At 41.4% G+C, this 17,946-nt stretch overlaps 1 protein-coding gene across 1 annotated transcript; it reads right to left on the bottom strand.

Annotated features, from left to right (window-relative positions):
* Positions 1–8,716: 8,716 nt before the first annotated feature.
* PPP1R15B (protein phosphatase 1 regulatory subunit 15B) lies at positions 8,717–17,467 on the bottom strand. The gene is made up of 2 exons (XM_061632213.1): positions 15,763–17,467; positions 8,717–11,337 (listed from the first exon to the last, which is right to left on the bottom strand). The coding sequence occupies exons 1-2, from the start codon at positions 17,011–17,013 to the stop codon at positions 11,146–11,148; spliced, it is 1,443 nt and encodes a 480-aa protein (XP_061488197.1). The 5' UTR covers positions 17,014–17,467; the 3' UTR covers positions 8,717–11,145.
* Positions 17,468–17,946: the final 479 nt, after the last annotated feature.

The raw sequence follows: 17,946 nt of genomic DNA, 5'->3' as shown, positions 1-17,946 counted from the left end.
ATTATGCAAAGCAGCGGCGTCTTAAAATATCACTCTGCTCCTCAAGCACATCAGGCATTTTCACACCTGGCCTATTCACCTTCATGGCATGTGGGTTGTGGAGCAACCTTGTCATTATTTAAAGTGTTTGGTTGCAGAGAAGGCGTGGGGAAGAATGAGTAACATTTAATATATGAGCAAATGTCAGGGTGAGGTTTCCTCTTAGCAGGAAGATTGATGCAGTCTGTCACTCATAAGGAGGAAGAGGTAGGAATGCATTGAAAAGAAAGGCTTAAAATTAGAAAATAACAACTGGCTAATGGGGCTTGTTTGTCCACCAAAAGGGTGCTTCTAGCGTACACGACAAAGATGAGGACAAACAACAGTAAGCTCTAATCCTATGCATAATTTAAATATATATCTACATTGCATACATGCACCCTGCATACCAAGAGAAGATGTGCAAAGTGGGCTCAACCATGTGCGAGGGCAGTAGGCATGCCAAGTTACTAAGCAGAGCATGAATGAATACAAGATCCAATCAGCATAGGTGTGACTCGCCCTCTACTGCTGATGAACAGGCATAGCAAGATGAAGATAAAGAACTGTTTTCTGTAGTGAGATATAGCCATTCACAGGACACCTCTTGAGCTCCCAGTTCCTCAGTATCAAATTTGCTGATGATTTCTAACTTAGTGGCCTCAGACAATATTTTTGGGAAACATTTTTGTTGAAGTATGGTGGCTTTATCAGGACATCTCATCGCAGATCTTAGGTTGAAATGCACTCTCTCCAAATTCCAAGTGATACCACTGGTGTCTATTATCTTGCATAGTGTAACTTCTTTGGTCTCTGGAAAAGTTGTATTACTTGCAGTTGATAATGGACAACATGTTAGCAGATGTGAAAGTAAATAAGCCCTTGATGTAGGTCTTCAAGTAAATGTGGGGAACCAGTTTGTTGCAGGACTAGTTCCTGGTTTTGTATTTCCAGTTGGTGACCTATGTTAATAATTCCTTGAAATGAGGAGGGGTTGTCTTTAAGCAAGACCAGCCTTTTACCCAAGGTTTGTAAAAGAAAGGATCATTTAATAGCATACATTTTAGGGCTTTGATGATACCTGGGGAGGTTTTAGATGAGCAGGTGATAAGTGGTATATTCCGTTACTTTCTCTGCTGGGCCTGTCCTGTAATAGGTGACTATTGGGAATTTATCTGGCCTCATCGATTTGTTTCTCTGCTTCCCCAGGAGAAAATTGCAGCTTTAAGACTGCTTATCTAAACCCTTTAGTTTTTTTGTCCCTGTCTGAAGGACTGGAGCACATGCAGTCATATTGCAGGGCTTGGCTGTTTTGTTATTGTTGTTATGTGACTTCAAGTACATTTTGACTTATGGTGACCCTATGAATCAGTGACCTCCAATAGCATCTGTTATATACCACCCTGTTTAGATCTTGTAAGTTCAGTAAGTTCTGTAGCTTCCTTTATGGAATCAGTCCATCTCTTGTTTGGCCTTCCTCTTTTTCTACTCCCTTCTGTTTTCCCCAGCATTATTGTCTTTTCTAGTGAATCATGTCTTCTCATTATGTGTCACGTTGTATGATAACTTCAGTTTCATCATTTTAGCTTCTAGTGATAGTTCTGGTTTAATTTGTTCTAACACCCAATTCTTTGTCTTTTAAGTATAAAATCAATGACAAAAAATATAAACAGTAAATACACATAGTTAAAATATACAATAAAAATATTTCATCAAAACATTAAAATAAATATCCACAATTAAAACGTACAATAAAACAAGTCCATTTAAACAACACAACAATTAGAACAGATAAAATAGCAATTAACACAATTAAAACAGGAGGTTCAAGGAATGCTTATCTAAACCGGTGTGTCTTCAAGAGAAGGTGGAACGCCACTACCAATGGGACTGTTCATATTTCAGCAGGGAGAGCATTCCATAACACTGGTGTTACCTGTGGGGAAAAAACTGACTCCAATTACTATAATAGACAATGGATCGTGTGTTGTTGTTCTGGATGGTAGCCATAAGCATGTAGATATCTGTAGTGCTCAGTCAGTCACTGAAATGAGAAAATTGTCTAATAAATGGATCACATTGCCCAGTAAACCTGCTGCATGAAGTGGACCAGGCTCAGGTTAATGTTGGGGTGGTGGAGGTTGATGAAAGTCATTTCTCAAGGACCTCCTTCCCATGAGCCCAGATGCTGAAGATGTCATCAGTATCTCATGTAAAGAAGAGGTACTTGGGGATAAGAGCTGAGGAAGCCATTTTGCATGGCAGCCATAAGTATGTGCCATGTTATATACCCATTGTGATATCATTGACCTGATGGTACAAATTGTCTCCATATTTGAAGAAGCTTTGGGTAAGGAAAAGTTGGCAAAGCTCATAGCAAGAAGTGTTGTGGCATCATCAGGGACACTATTCCTAATGGCTTACAGTCCACTTTGCGTGGACATGTTGATGTGCAAAGCTCCTATATCCATGGTTGTCAGAATAAAGTGCTGGTAGCATTGGGACTGAGAAAGAACAGAGCTTGGAAAAGTTACTTTTTTGAACTACAACTTCCATCAGCCCCAGCCCACTGGATTGGGCTGATGGGAGTTGTAGTTCAAAAAAGTAACTTTTCCAAGCTCTAGGAAAGAATGTACATAGCTGTATATTGGAGAGTGCCCAAAGCCCAAGACTGGCTTGTGCAAACAGATAGCAGAGCCCTGGCCAAGTGACTTTTCACCATCCAGCCTGACCTATGTGGCATTGAATTGGCAGTCAGCCACTCTGCAGAAAAGGACCCTTATTCATTTGAAAGGCAGGCTCCTCTCTGCCTTCCTCGCCTGGAGAGCGGCTGGTGGCTGATTGAATGCCAGGTGAGAGTTGGGCGCTCCCATGTGCAGGCTTTCTGGTGGGAGATTTTAAAGGTGATATCAAAAATGGTGTCTAAATCTGTAAACCCTAGTCCAGTGGTTCCCAACCTTTATGAGTACAGGACCCCTTTTATAAGATCAAAAGAATTGTGACACCCCCCCACGCTAATTGTGATTTTAGCTTCTGTTAATTGAAAAAAGGTGCATGGCAAAATCATATCTCCAAATATCCCTTTCCATAAAAAGCTCCCTGCAGACAGGGAGGTGTTGCTTTCTTTTCTTAACGCAAAGGTCCAATCAAATTGGGATCCAACTTCCCCCCCCACACACACAGCCGAAACCGTATGTGCATCTTGGAGAGATTGGAGGGGCAGAAAGTAGGTGGAAGAAAAGGAGGATGCTGGCACACATACTTAGCCTTAGAGATGGGGGGTAAGCAAGTCCTGAGTTTCTTCACTGCTCCTTGGCTCCGTCTGGGCCAAAGGCGAGATCTGGGCAGCCTTGTAAATAAGAATAATTTTTAAAATAAGATGGCAGTGAATCAGGAGCCAAGAAAGGCAGGCAGGCTGGCTGCCAGAAAGGAAGGAGGAAAGCAGCCTTTCCTTGCAGCCTTGCTCTTTTTGCTTCACAAAAAGCCCTCTCCTCTCGTTAGGAGTAAGGGCGTCATCAGCAGTGGCAGTACGAGATGGGAGTCAGTGATAGTAATCTCTTCTTCCTGGTAGCTCCACCCTCAGCCTCCTTTGGCATCTGCCACATGTTTTATAGGCAGATGCCTGTCCTTGGCATGCCTGAAAGATGCTCTGGCACTTCAGCAAAAGTGCTCCCCTCTTGTTTGGAGCAAGGGGGAGGTGTCGTCTGCAGCGGCAGTGAGGAGCAGACAGTGTCCAGGGACTGAAGACTTTTTTTAAAAAAATAATTCATTTCTTTATTGTTCACGACCCCCTCTGGATTACTTTGTGCGCCCCCTGGGCTCCCAGGTTGGGAACCACTGCCCTAGTCAATCATTTGTGTCATTGACGATCTTCTCCAATAAACAGAAGAACTTGTTTCATGAGGACAAAATTGTATTTTTCCTGTCAGTGACTTGCATGAAGATCACAGAGCACCACTGAGTATACCAGTCTGTGTTCTCAAAACGGAGCTGGCTCCAAAAAGTATGGCAATTGGTTTCTATTTAAGCACGTAACACAGCAGAGTAGAGTTCTGAGAGGGGTGTCACAATATTGGAAAATAATAAAAAATTGGGTTATTTTAAAAGGTGTGTGAATGACTGAGGAACATGGAAGCTAAAATATTTAATTAAACTTTAATTAGTTTGGCTTTCATCTTCCTTAGCAATATAGTTGGGATTTCCAATGAATGGTGGGAGTCTTGGTGGTGGAAGTCTTAAGGGCACTCATATTTTCATATACAGTAGGGCCCCACTCATACGGCAGGTTATGTTCCGGATCCCCACCGAAAAGTGAAAACTGCTGAAAAGCAGAATTCATTGAATAGAATGGCGCGTGATGCCCGAAACCCGCCATAAAAGCGGAACAAGCACCGTATGAGTGGGGCTTTAGTCTAATTGCGTCTAATTGAGACCGCCGCATTAGAGAAGCACTGTAAAGTGAAGCGCTGTAAAGTGGGGCCCTACTGTACTGATACTTAATGTCTGACAGTATTCTTCTAGAATACCAAACCTACTTGGTTACAGCGCTCTTTGGTTACTTTTAAGACTTTATACCCACACGGACTTTCTAATCATTTCTTCACCAAAAGGTGGCTATTGCCACCTTGTGGATATAGCCATTTTCTGCCTTAGGAACATAAATCTCACCAAATCTAGTTTCCAGTCTCACAGTGTTTTGTGTGCATGCTGAGTTTATGGGTGATGGTAAGAAAAGTGTAATTACAAAAGGAAGAGTTTGTGAGGCCCTTTGCATTGAAATTCAGAGTGAGCAAACAGATTCAAACAAACAGGTTATCTACTATTCCAGTAAATTATCTACTATTCCAGTAAATTCAGCATGTGGGAGGCACCTTCACTCCAAGACCTACTGAAATTGGCAATTAAGAATTAGTGCTCCAAGTTTGCTTTCTTTCTCTTCCCTTCAGATCTCTTTGTGTTATGTCTTTTACATTGCAAGCTGAGGGTAGAGAATGACTTGTTTCTGATCTTAGGTAGCTGCTCTGGGAGCCTTTTTGGCTGAAAAGGAAAGTGAAAAAATGTTTTAAATAATGAAAATCAGAAAACACATGCTTTGCATGCAGCAGACGAGGGAAGAGGGCAGCAAGCAAACTGAGGTACCAATGAATGATAAGAGTTGTGAGGTAGTTTGGTGGTCCTCTAGTCCACACCCGTTCAATGCAGGATCTACAATGCAGTAAACAGCCACAGCATCCGAGACAGCTGTCCAGTCTCTGCTTAAATACCTCCAACAAAGGAGAGCCCACCATCTTCCAAAGCAGACGGTTCCATTGTCCAACAGCTCTTATTGATGGGGACTTTCTTCCAATGTTTAGCCAAAATCTGCTGCCCTGCAATTTCCACCCGCTGGTTCTAAGCCTGCCCTTTGGAGGGAACAGAGAACAAACATGCTCTGTCTTCTGCATGAATGCCCTTCAGATATTTGAAGATAACTATCATGTCTACCCTTACTCATCTCTAGGCTAAACGTACACAGCTATTTTAACAGATCCTCATAGTATGACTTCCAGATGATTCTGGTAACCCTCCAGCTTGTCAATGTCCAACTTAAAATGCTGTGTTCAAAACTGGACATAGCACTCAAGATCCTTGCATAATAATTGATCAAATAAGCAGGCAGAAAAACACCTGAAGGACACAGTCCTGGGAGGAGAAGAACCAAGTGGCAGTTGTTCTTACTCAAACTGGGGTGGTCTTTTCCATCTCCCTAAACCTTCCTGTTACAGGCCTGAGATGAAGAGGCTAATTTGGTCATCTTGTATCCTGAAATATCATGCAGAAGCAACCATAGTGCCTGGAACCAAGTCTTTTCTGAAATCTGCATAGCAATGAGCCAGCTGCACCAGACACAGAGGCTGATTGATGTTCTCACTCCCTCTTCGCAGAGGCCCTGGTGTGGCCTTGAGAGGCAAACAGTTTTGTGATAACAGAGAGAGGATGAAAAAGGAGGGGTTGGAGCTGAGTAGACACAAAAAGATTTTGGTTTAAACTGTGTGTTCCTGCCTGTTATGGAGAGACAGAGGAGATGAACTGTTCGTTTTTTTTGTTGATTTTTATAGCAGCAATTTTTTGATTGGGAGGGCTCTATCACTTAAGACTGGTATTCACTTTTTCAAGGTAAGCAAGTATAAAGTGAGGCACATGGGGGGGGAGAGGTCCTAGTTTTACACAGTTATGGGGTTTGAACTGGCAGTGACTGACCAGGAGATACCTTGGGGGTCATAGTCAATAGCTCAATAAAGATATCAAACCAATGTGCAGTAGCTGCAAAAAAAAGGGGGGGGAAGCTGAATCCATTATAGGGATTGTGAAGAAATCCTGTTTGTTTGACCTGTGTTTTAATGAGTATTGTGTAATGTATTCTGTCATTTGTGTTGTAATGTACATTGCAATGTGTTTGATGGGCAAAGTCTTGTCTACTCAGGTGAAAGTTGGTTTAACTGTCACAGGGAGGCGGTAACTGACAGCTGAGGGGCTGGAGATAGCTCAGTCCTCAATAGAAGGTATGTATATTCTGACTGGTGATTTCAAGCTTACATTTCTTAGACAGTGTGATTGGCTGGGGGAAGGGCATAAAAAATATACGGCTGGGTGCTAGTCAGTGTCAGTTGGTGCTTGGTGTTCGTGGTGTATAGCCAGAAGAAGACGAGGAAGAGGATCGAGAAAGAAGACCTGAGAGGAAAACTAAAGACTTGCTAGGCTAGCTGAATCAGTTGGCTTAGGCTGAAGGGGAGAACCTGTCTACAGCACTGAGGGAGAAGCAAGAGGCGGTTTGGAATGCTAGGCTTTAGGGCCCGATAGGAGAGCCAGAAGATTCCAGGGTGATACAGCAAAGACAGACCAATACGTCAGTAGGGGTTGAAACACAGGCTTCAACAGAAGTCCGGAGTTATAGTGTCGGCAAGGTTTATTTGGAGAGTAGTATATACAAGGGCAATCTGGCAAGAGTTTTAATGGGGTAATTAACTGCTTCCTCAAAGCTGCTTTGGTTTAGGAACAGTAGTGTTTCAAGTGACAATAACAAGTTAGCAAAACTGTATACCCTTTAAAGAAACAGTACTTAAGCTTGTGCACTACATGTTATATGCCTTCAAGTCAATTATGACTTACGGCGACCCTATGAATGGGCGACCTCCAATAGCATGTTATAAACCACCCTGTTCAGATCTGTAAGTTCAGTCTGTGGCTTCTTTAGAGAATCAATCCAACTCAATCATTTGGTCTTCCTCATTTTCTACTCCCTTGTTTTTCCCAGCATTATCGTCTTTTCTAGTGAATCATGTCTTCTCATATGTCCAAAGTATGATAACCTGTTTCATCATTTTAGCTTTTAGTGACAGTTCTGGTTTAATTTGTTCTAACACCCAATTATTGGTCTTTTTTGCAATCCATGGTATGTGCAAAGCTCTCCTCCAACTCCACACTTCAAATGAGTTGATTTTTCTATTCTCCGCTTTTTTCACTGTCCAACTTTCACATCCATACATAGAGATGGGAACACCATGGTCTGAACGGTCCTGACTTTGGTGTTCCGTGATACATCTTTGGTGCACTACATAATCTTCTAATACATTATTCTTAGTTACCTATATCCAAATTACCAGGGCTATTAGTAAGTTAAGGGTTCAGAGAATATAAATGATATTAAATGGTGGCAGTGGTATAGGTTTAGAAAAACCAGTGGAGTAGAAGTTGGGTTTTGTTAACAGAATATGAAATGTCCATCTTCCCTGCACCAGGAGCATTAGGAAAAGGTTCAAAAAAAGGGGGGGCATAATGATCAAGGGGATGGAACAAATCTCCTGTGAGGAAAGATTACAACATTTCTGTCTTTTTAGCTTAGAAAAAAAGGCAAATAAGAGGAAAAAAATAAGTAGTTCATAAAACAAAATACATGGTGTGGCAGTCAGGTCCTGCTTACAGGATTCTCATAGGCATCTGGTTGATCACCATGAGAACAAGATGGTACACTAGATAGGCCTTGGTATAACCCAGGAAGACTGTTCTTATGTTGTTGTTAGGGATGGTGGGAGTTGCAAGTCCAACAGCATTTGGAAGGGCACAGTTCTAGTCCTAGGTTAGAGGCTGCAAAGCTCAACAATGAAAATTATATGAAGATGACTATTTGGCCAGCGTGCAGTATTTCAACATATCTCCATAATCGGAACCAGACACCAGATGGCAAAGTTTACAGGATCCACCTTCATGTACAGAACTTGAGAGAAGCACCAAGCAAGAGGCACTTCCACTGTTTATACTACCCACTTTATGTCCATTAATAGAGCTCAGTGTGCCAGGACAGACTTTTTTTAAAAAAACTTTTTACATTTTTATCCCTCTCACACTGCATGTTAAAGCCATCTGGAGCAGCTGGGGAAAGAAGGGTCTAGTTGAAGGCCCCATAATCCAAACTGGAGAGGGGCAGAGAATCCACACTAGTACCACACATTTTATCAATCAACCCTGGATTAGTACTAAATAAGCTACTGTAGTGATTCCAAACTACTATCTGGTGTGCTATATAAAAATATTTTTCCACAGGCAACACACAAAAACGTTGCACAGCTCTGAAACCACCACAGTACCCTGCATTCTCCCAATACAGCTGCTCTACACCAATATTCTCTTGGCACAGTCAATATTCCAGACAACTGGAAAGTAACTTGCAAAGTCTTTATTACATTTTACAGATTAGTTGGAAATTGTTTTATTATATACAGAAAATATAACTTTAAATATAAAATCCCAATGATACACAATCAAATCCATTTAAATCTGTATAAAGTGAAAGGTGTTATCTGGCTCTATCTTTGCCTTCCTAAAATGATATAAAAATAAAATTCTGATCAATTACAGTTTTGATTTAAAGTTTTAAGAGTAGCAGGTTTTCATGTCTCGCTACTCAGAAGCAAGCTGAAAGATGTATTTCATCGCCACCATTTAGCACCATTAAATATTTCTAGGGAAAGAGAAAGTTATGAAAATGGAATATTTATATTTTGGGAATTCTGCCATCCTATTTTTGTTTTGTTTTATGGCTTCCAACTGAGAACCAGAATCTTCTTTCCACTCAATAGTCTGCAGATGACTAGTAAAACACAATACTTAAATATTATCAAAGTGAGATTTTCTCTTCTCAGTATAATCATTAAATTTTTCTATTGAGATGAACCTGTCACCTTGTAATGAGCTGTGCATGGGGGGATGGGGGAGAGAAGCCCTTTGCAAATTTCATACCAGAGGGAAGGGAGAGAAGATGGGGAGGTTTCACACACTGCCAGCATACAACCCCATGAGATTACCTCCAAGGGAATGTGGTCCTTAACAGAAAAAGGTCTTTTTTTCCTGACATAGCCCAGTTCAGAGTTCAAATATGACTAAATCCCAGGTGAGCGTATATAGGATTTCAGCCTTAATAAAAGCTCTAGATTACCCAAAGAAATTCTACAGCAGTCCATTCCTGACTATATTCTTCAACAACATCACTTTAAGGTAAGTAAGATCTAAACTAAAGCATTCTGTTAATGAGAGCTATCAAAACTCAGGAACACTTATGTATGTAATCTTCCCTCCCTGAATGTATTGTATTAAAATAGGGTTTTTTTTAGAACTACTTATCCTAGTAGAATTTACTAAAACAGAAATATTTCAGTGTTTATAATAAGCACGATAGTTTATTCCAATTCCAATATGTTTGTGTGGCTTTAAATTAAAAAGAGTTGAGCATTATTTTATGCATCAGTTTATCATAATATTTGTTAGTGTTACTACAAAAAGTAGCATACTGAAGCAATGGATGTTCTTTGCCACCGAAGCACTGATTTATATAGGACTGAATAAAACAGTTAGGAATTGCTACATTTACTCCAATAGCACTGGACTGGGCTATATAGATTGGCTTATTGAGGCCTCTTAAATTGTTGTTTGTAATCCAAATGTGCTTCCAACTGTTGATAACATAAACATTTATTTTGACCAACAGCTACATAACATAATAATGTTAATGCATCAAGAATCAGCTACTGAATTATCCTTACAAATAGTTACGCTGCTATTGTAAGCAATAATATTAATACTGATTTTGGGTAAACATGACTAAATCATATTTACTATCACTTTATAGATATCTGTGTACTAGAGCAGACAGCAATCAAATCAATGTCATGCTTTTATTTTCTATAGTGCTCAGCTGATTAAAGGTGCCTTTATAAATAGGAGTAAATAGAACTGCTGTAGAATTTCAGCAATCCATCCTTAATAGTGGAATGCTATATTAGCATCCTATTAGAATTACTGAGAGCCAAATATTAAAAGCCTTATTTTTTCTTCTTCCTTGGCAGTCTAAACTCAAGATTGTTGCTCATAACAGATAAATATGTTAGTTTGCCAATTTACTGCAAATATGCAGCATCCTACTGCAATAAAAAACCAATACAAAAGCAGGTTTTTGCAGATCTTAGAACAAGCAAATACTTTAAAACCAAAAATGCATCAAAACATGTACCATTCTTGGCATTTTAAACATTAAAAACTGTTGATAAGAGAAATACCTCTATAAAGGATGGATAAAGCTAGATTCAAGAATAAAATACAATACAATGTTTGTTACACATGAGTTCAAAAGTAAAGAGAACAGACTGCTATTAGCAAACTTTAAATCAGAACTGCATTGCTGGGTTCCAAACCCAATAAATATACTTCAAAATATTTTCCCTTTTAAAAAGTGCAAAAATTCCACACTCATACATCTGTCTGTCTTATGTGTCTAAGAGAGTGCACTTTGCATAAGCAAAGAGAAACATCTCTGGATTGGCTTCTGCCAAAGCAGATACACTTGGTTTTAGAAGGGAACAGCTATGCACTAATCATGCCTGATGACACCAAATGGAATTGCATCCAGATACATACAGCATTATTTGTTGCAGTGTATTGAGATGTAGTATTAAACTACTGTCATTCAATTTTACATCACTGTAGGCAGCTGTCATTTTAAATGGAAAGCTGTTGTAAGCTGCTCAAAACTGTCATTAAAATGCATCACCTTTTAAATTTCATACTTTATTAAGGTGCTAGAAAACATCAAGCCTTTCATAAAATTTCTTGGAGTCTATTAAATATTCGCTGCCTGTGCTCTATTGTTAAACAATATCCAATAGTAGCTTCAGTTTCTTGAATTCTTTTATGGAACCGGCACCCATCACGGGCAAGTTCTTCCCAGGGTCCTTTGCGATCTTCCTCATTGCTTACATAATACTCAGTAACTTCTTCAAGGAAGGTTACCTACATAAGACAAAGTTAGATCAAACCATCAATTTACATTTACGTAATACCCTTTTTTGTTCTACATTTGTTTTTAAAATACAGTAAAATAAAGCATAAGCACACATAGTTATCAAGCCCATTTATTACTTGGATGACAGCAGGAATACATTTTGATGTTTACAGCAAGGAAGGTTTGTAGAATACATGTTTTACTCAATTTCATGTACGTAGAAGAGATCAGTGCATGTAGATTAAGGGATGCTTTGGATAGTAGCCATGGCTAATTCTTTAAGTTGCACTAGCTGGCATTTATATTGGGGTGGGGACCGTTTAGCTCATGGGCTTAATTAGGCCCTCCAGACCATTTTGGACAAGGGAAGCCACACCCACCTGTTGTATTACATCAGGTGTGGGGCACGTAGTCAGGGCTGAGCAAAAAGGGGAGCTGAGCAAAAAGGGGGGCTGCAGGCACCACCAACTGGCTGATCTATGGTGCCTTCAAAGTCTAATGTAAGATGCTTTGAAGCACTGACTATCAGCTGATTGTCAGGGCTTCAAAGTGCAGTGCTGTCTGCAAGCACTGACAACACCAGCTGATTGTCTGTTCTTAACAATCAGCTGGGATCAGCTCTCTAGTGCAATCAAGGGAGCTTGTAGAAGCTAATAGGCTTTTCCACAGAATGCAGTTTGTATTCAAAGTGCTTTCTTTAAAAGGAAAAATGCTCCACCGGTTATAGGAAAGCTCTGAAGGTCACTCCCAGTGCCTATCAGCTGATTGGCACTGAAAGAGTCTTAAAAGGAGGATCAGCCTTTGAACCTAATTATGACATCATGGGACTGACAGGTTGGTGTTCCTGCCCACCTGTCAAAGTTGGTCTGTGGGGTGGGACATTCCCCATCCCTGATTTATAACAAAGTTATGAAGAATGTCTCCAGATGTCATGTGAAAGAAATCAACTTTCATTATTAAAATTTTGATGTGTTATGAAATCTTCCTCTAGTTAAGCCAATATTGCTGTGAGTGCAAACATGCACAGCCAGCCTCATATTTTGGTCTTTTTCCAAAGTCAGTATTAATCAACTGTTTCAGATGAGACTATTTATATATAAAAAAAGACATTTACAACAACTATAAGACACATCAAAGAAGGAATCAGTCTATGATTATGCATTGCAGGACAAGCTTTTTCATCTTGCTAAGCAACATCATTATCTCCCCATTAATCAGATTAATTTGAAAGTTTGCTCACTTTGTTGTAACCATTTAACTGGTCCCAAAAACTATTACCCTAGCATTCCTTGTGGATTTCCCTCTAATGGACAAGCATAGTAACCTGCACTCCCCCCCCTTTTCTTTAAGTGGAACTACACATTGCTTGTTAAGCACTCTTAACCAAGTAGCATTTAGGCAATTTTACAGCCAGAATTTTTGAGCTTAATGCTCAAACTCTTTATGTAGTCACACAGTTGCAAGAATCAAGCCCAATCCAAACATTTCATAACCCAATGAACGCAAGTACTCCTACAGACTGGAGCACATAAGGACCATTTAAACAATACATATTTTGTAATATCAGGTCCCTTAAAGTTTTTAATTATCTTCATGCAAAAAGCAAGACACAAGAAGCCCAGATAGTTACATCAGCCTCTCCCTTTGCCTTATCCTTTCTTGCCATTTACATCATTCCAAGGTATCCTCTAGGGCACCATTACCAGGTCATGTAACATTATGCTATATATTGCACACAGATCCTTGTTCATTTACTGTGCCACTAGAAAGAAATGCACAAGGGGGTTGAATTTGTTTTGACAGAAGTAACTAGGAGCGATTTACAGGGAAGGCGAAGTTAAAATGTGTAATTTCATTACTCCAGGGATTACTAAAATCCTATGTTTGACAAGCAGAAAGGCAAATCTAGATATGAATTACTACACATATAAATTAGTTCATAACCAGAAAGGCACAGAACTGAGAATCAGAAAATATTTATTTTTTAATTTATATCCCACCCTTCCTCCCAGCAGGAGCCCAGGGCAGCAAACAAAAGCACAAAAAACACTGTAAAACATCATAAATACAGACTTTAAAATACATTAAAACAAAACAACTTTAAAAACATTCTTTAAAAAAGCTTTGAAGACATCTAAAAAAAAGGTTAAAAAACCTGCAGAGCACAGCGATCAATAAATCCTAACCTCAACTGGACAGCGGAAGGGGCATCCACAGCCCCATTATTCACACTGCCCGGAACAGAATAGGTAGGCAAACTGTTGTGCCAGCCTGGTGTTGTGATCATGCCCAAATTGGGCCAATGTCATCAAGTGATAGCAAGCCAGCCCCCATGTCCAGAATGTCATGTTTTGGAGCTTTCCACAGACCACCACTGACAAGGAACCCAAGGGTGGGTGAAATGGGAAGCTCCACACCAGCGAGAGCTAGAACACTGCCCTGCTTTGTAACAGGAGTCAGAAAAGCTAGTGTGGAATAGTATTAAACTGCCAAACTAGGCAGGGAAGACTGAATTGGTCACAATCTCTCAGTCTAATCTATCTCACAGTATAATTGTGAGGATAAAAAACAGTGGGAGGAACCATGTACTTCGTTCCTTGGGGGGGAAAGTGGGATATAAATATATTAAAAATAGAAAGTGATTGTCTAGAATAGAATTGTGATCCAATTATAAATGTTTCCATGTTTTGTCCCTGAGAAAATGACACATATGCTATCATAAAAACTATCTTGATTTTGGCATAACTACACAGTGAATTTTAAGTTAATTTCAGAGACTGTAGCAATACATCATGGGGAAAGTAATACCCAATGGAATAGCAACAGAACTAAATGTATGTACAGTTCAAACTTTTCCAAGCTAAAGGCCATGCCTCATGCTCACTTCCTAAATGGATGTAGTTTTTGATTAAGAAAAACTGTTATTTGTCACATCTGAAGATACTGCAAGTGTTTATTCTGCTGCAATTACATACATCCTCTAGCCATTTTGCAGCACAATACAAATAAGTGCAGGAAAACAGGCCGTTTCAAATATGACAACACAGAGGTGCATACTGCTTTCCAAAGTATCATATAAAAATTCTCCTACTTGAGGTTTCTACACTGAACAGTTGTTGTTATTATCATTATTTATTACATTTGTATACCGCTCCATAGCCAAAGCTCTCTGGGCAGTTTACAAAAGTGTTAAATTTAAATACCAGTGAGAGCTGACAATAATATCGCATTACAATAGACTCCTCAAGAAAGCTGTGTGTAACAGAACTATAAAGCAAACAAAGTGTGTGCCAAGCAATGCCATTAAATTCCTAAGAAAGCCACAGCAGCTGATCAGTGCTAGTCCAAACAGATTGGAGGCTAGAAGGAGCTGACTACTGCACAAGGGTATCCATTCTTGCACTAGTTGGTATCAGTTCCAGCTTTGTTAGGGGGAGAGAAGATAAGAGCCTTAGATAAAGCAGAGTGGCTGAATTCTGACTGAAAATACTAGAGGGTACACAAGTCCCATTAGTCACATGGGGCCTTGCACTCCTGAGTCAGCTTTTCATTCTTACAAAATCTACAATATGACACAATACAAAGACGATGGAAGACCCTGGAAGGCAAGGATAGTTTTAATACCAGAAATCAAGAGCAAAAGTTAAGATGCCAAGGCCACTAATTAAGCAAGCAGAAATCACTTTGAAATCAAGCCATAAATTTAACCCCTTCACATGCAGCTTCCTAATTACTAGTAGATTTTGACTAACTTGTATTGTTGGTGGCATACCAGCATTAAATTTCCTTCATTCTTATAAGGCAACAGGCTATAACGTGTATCCCACTCAATATAAACACTGCTCCCAAATATGATCTCACAACGCATACCAGAAATGGAACAAAAGTACATTCTCACATGGCATTTACATGCTTCTTCTAGCACAGTATTAATTAGTGTGTGAAAAGGCTCTGTGAAAATTGGCCCCATAATAACCACCTTGGACCCTAATACCATCTGGTACATCATCATAAGCTCAGTTTGGCACAAAATAACTACTATTTTAGAAGCAACCACTTTCAATGAACTGGAAAGGAATAAATTTTGACAGGAATTACAAGTTAGACATCATAAACTGAGTAAGTTAGGTTGTAGATTAGTAATGGAGAACCTGCAACCCTACAGATGTTATTAAAGGACAACTCCATCATCCCTTATCACTGGACAAGCTGGCTGGGCGGATGGAAGTTGAAGTCCTAAACATTTGGAGGGCCACACCTTCCCCATTACTGTTGTAGGCCTACCTATCTCGGGAGCTTTCTAAGGTATATGAAGCCATCTGCTTCTCTTTTGTGATAAATCACTCTCTGGATCTATTGGGCAGGATACACATATAATAGATATTTAAAGGACAGTTCCTGCTTGCACAACGAAATACAAGTATGAAACATACCTTTTTCTTCTTCTTAGACTTGTTTCTAGAAAGGATACCATACTTCACATTTTCTGTAACCTCAGTGTCTCTGTTATGAAGCAGGTGGACCTGACAGCTAACCAAGATACTATGTTGAGAAGGGCCAAGGCATATCCCTGTTGGTCCTTTCAAGTCACTTTTCCCTTTCTTTTCTGCAGTCTGAAATTGTGCCTTGAAGTTGAAGGGGTTGTAAGGATCCTCTAAGTTACAGAAGGAGTTCCATAATTTCAAGTTTTCTGATTCATCTATGCTACTAGCCTCCCATTCGTCTTCCTCGCAGGAACTTTCAGTCCATGAGGAAGAATCCTCTACCTCCTCTGAGTCACCAGGTGACATTTTCTCAGATGCACTCTCAGAAGTCTGAATTGCTGCTGTGAAATTCCGAGGATCGTAAGGATCCAGGCTACAGAAAGAGTTCCACAAGTGAATGCTTTCCCCATCTTGGCTGGCCGAATCCGATTCAGAAAGGGAGCCCTCGCTGTCAAACCCATCATCATCATCATCATCTTCCTCCTCCCCATCCCAGTCTTCTTCCTCCCCCGCACTCTCCTCCCCGCTGCAAGCACCCCCCAGGATGTAATCTATCAGCTTATTTGTACATGCAGGTCTGGCTGCCACAGGTATGTCTTGCTCTATATCAGAGTCCTCATCGGAAACGGACTTGGCCTCGCCAGCTCCATCCTCACATGAACTCCCCCCATCATGACGCCCACAGATATTCTCGGTATCTGGGTGCTTCTGCGCTTCCTCACAACAATCCGCAGACAACGAGTCTCTCGGGGCCCAGGGATCCCGCTGTTGCTCCTCTACCTCCAAGCTATGGTAGCCGGCATCGGCATCCTGCACGTCGAGCCCGGCCTTACTCCCCCGCAAATGCACCTGCTGCAGGATCTCCGGGAACTTGGAGGGCGCGGACCGGGTCTCGGGCACCTCCTCCCAAGAAGCGCTCAGAGGTCCCGGCAGCGAGCTCTGGTCCGCACCGCCTAGGACGTAGGAGGAGGAGACCAGGCGCAGCTGGTGCTGGACGGCAATCAGGGGAGGCAGTCCGGTGGCGTGGGCCTCGGACTGAAGCCAGAAGAGGGGGGTGACCGGACTGAACAGGAGGCGCTGCAGCAGCTGCGAGATGAGCCGCAGCAACGAAAACGGGGCGTCAGCTTCGGGCTGCGACAAAGAGGGCGGACAAGCGCCAAGGCGAGGGGCCGCCCGCTGCCGCTCCCTTCTCGGCTCCATGGCTGGTGGGCTGGATTCTTACCTCAGCGCTTCTGCCCCGTGGGGCCCGGCCGCTTCCGCCGGCGTGAGGTTTCGGGGATTCCTAAGGACGCGGCGGTGGCCTCTCCCCAGGTTGGGCCACACCATCGTTCCAACGAAAACGGGCGGTCGCTTCAGGGCTCAAGTCGCTGGTTAAGCGAAAGGAACAAAATGGCGGCGACACAAGAGCACAGCGGTTAAGCCGTTGGGCGGAAGACCCAGTTCGAGCACGTAAGCACCCCCTCCGCCCCAGCCGAGACGAAAGAAGCGCATCTACATCTAACCAAAAACGGAAGATTAAAGGTCGGGAGGTGCTTCCAGTAACATCCGGGTAAGCTAGACAGGCAGTTGACGGCTTACGATTGGTTCTCTGCTCAACGACAGTCACGCCTCCCTCGAGGGAGAGCCCTTTAGTAATTGAGCGCTGGCGCAGCCCAACGATTGCATCAGCCGGTTGCTTTTCTTAAAAAGAAAAAAATGGTATTCGTTAAGGGTTTTTTGGGAGGTTTATAGAAATAGTTTGCATCCAGCGATACTAAGGTGTTTTTTTTTAAGTTTTATATCCATTGAAGTCAAGCTTGTTAAAATGTTCCATTCAAAAGAATTTGAGGAGACACCCCAGTTACGTTTTTCAAAATAACTCAGAAATTTAATTATCCTGTATAGCAGCCTTCTACAACCTGCTGCCCTCCAGATACTTTGGACTATAGCACCTATCGGCCATCAGCCGTCCGACTGGGGCTGATGGGAGTTGTAATCCGAAATATCTGGAGGACATCAGGTTGGGGAAGGCTGCTGTGTACTAATGGCAGTCTCCATGCCTGGCTCCTTCTGTAGTCAAAACGGCACCATCCACAAAGGAAGGAGGCATCAGTAGGCTTGGAATCCCAAAGTTTTCAGAGGTACAAAAAACTT

This window comes from Rhineura floridana, chromosome 6 (genome assembly GCF_030035675.1).
Source record: "Rhineura floridana isolate rRhiFlo1 chromosome 6, rRhiFlo1.hap2, whole genome shotgun sequence".
In the NCBI taxonomy this organism is placed as follows: domain Eukaryota; kingdom Metazoa; phylum Chordata; class Lepidosauria; order Squamata; family Rhineuridae; genus Rhineura; species Rhineura floridana.
Note: the sequence above shows the minus strand (reverse complement) of the source record. Positions and strands in the feature narration are given on the sequence as shown.

What these genes read in the sequence shown, in the direction of transcription:
- PPP1R15B (XM_061632213.1), bottom strand. Translation starts at nt 17,013, where the DNA reads ATGGAGCCGAGAAGGGAGCGGCAGCGGGCGGCCCCTCGCCTTGGCGCT. An exon ending in AGTCTAAGAAGAAGAAAAAG is followed by an intron (nt 11,338 to 15,762) that starts GTATGTTTCATA and finishes TGTCTTATGTAG; the next exon opens with GTAACCTTCCTTGAAGAAGT.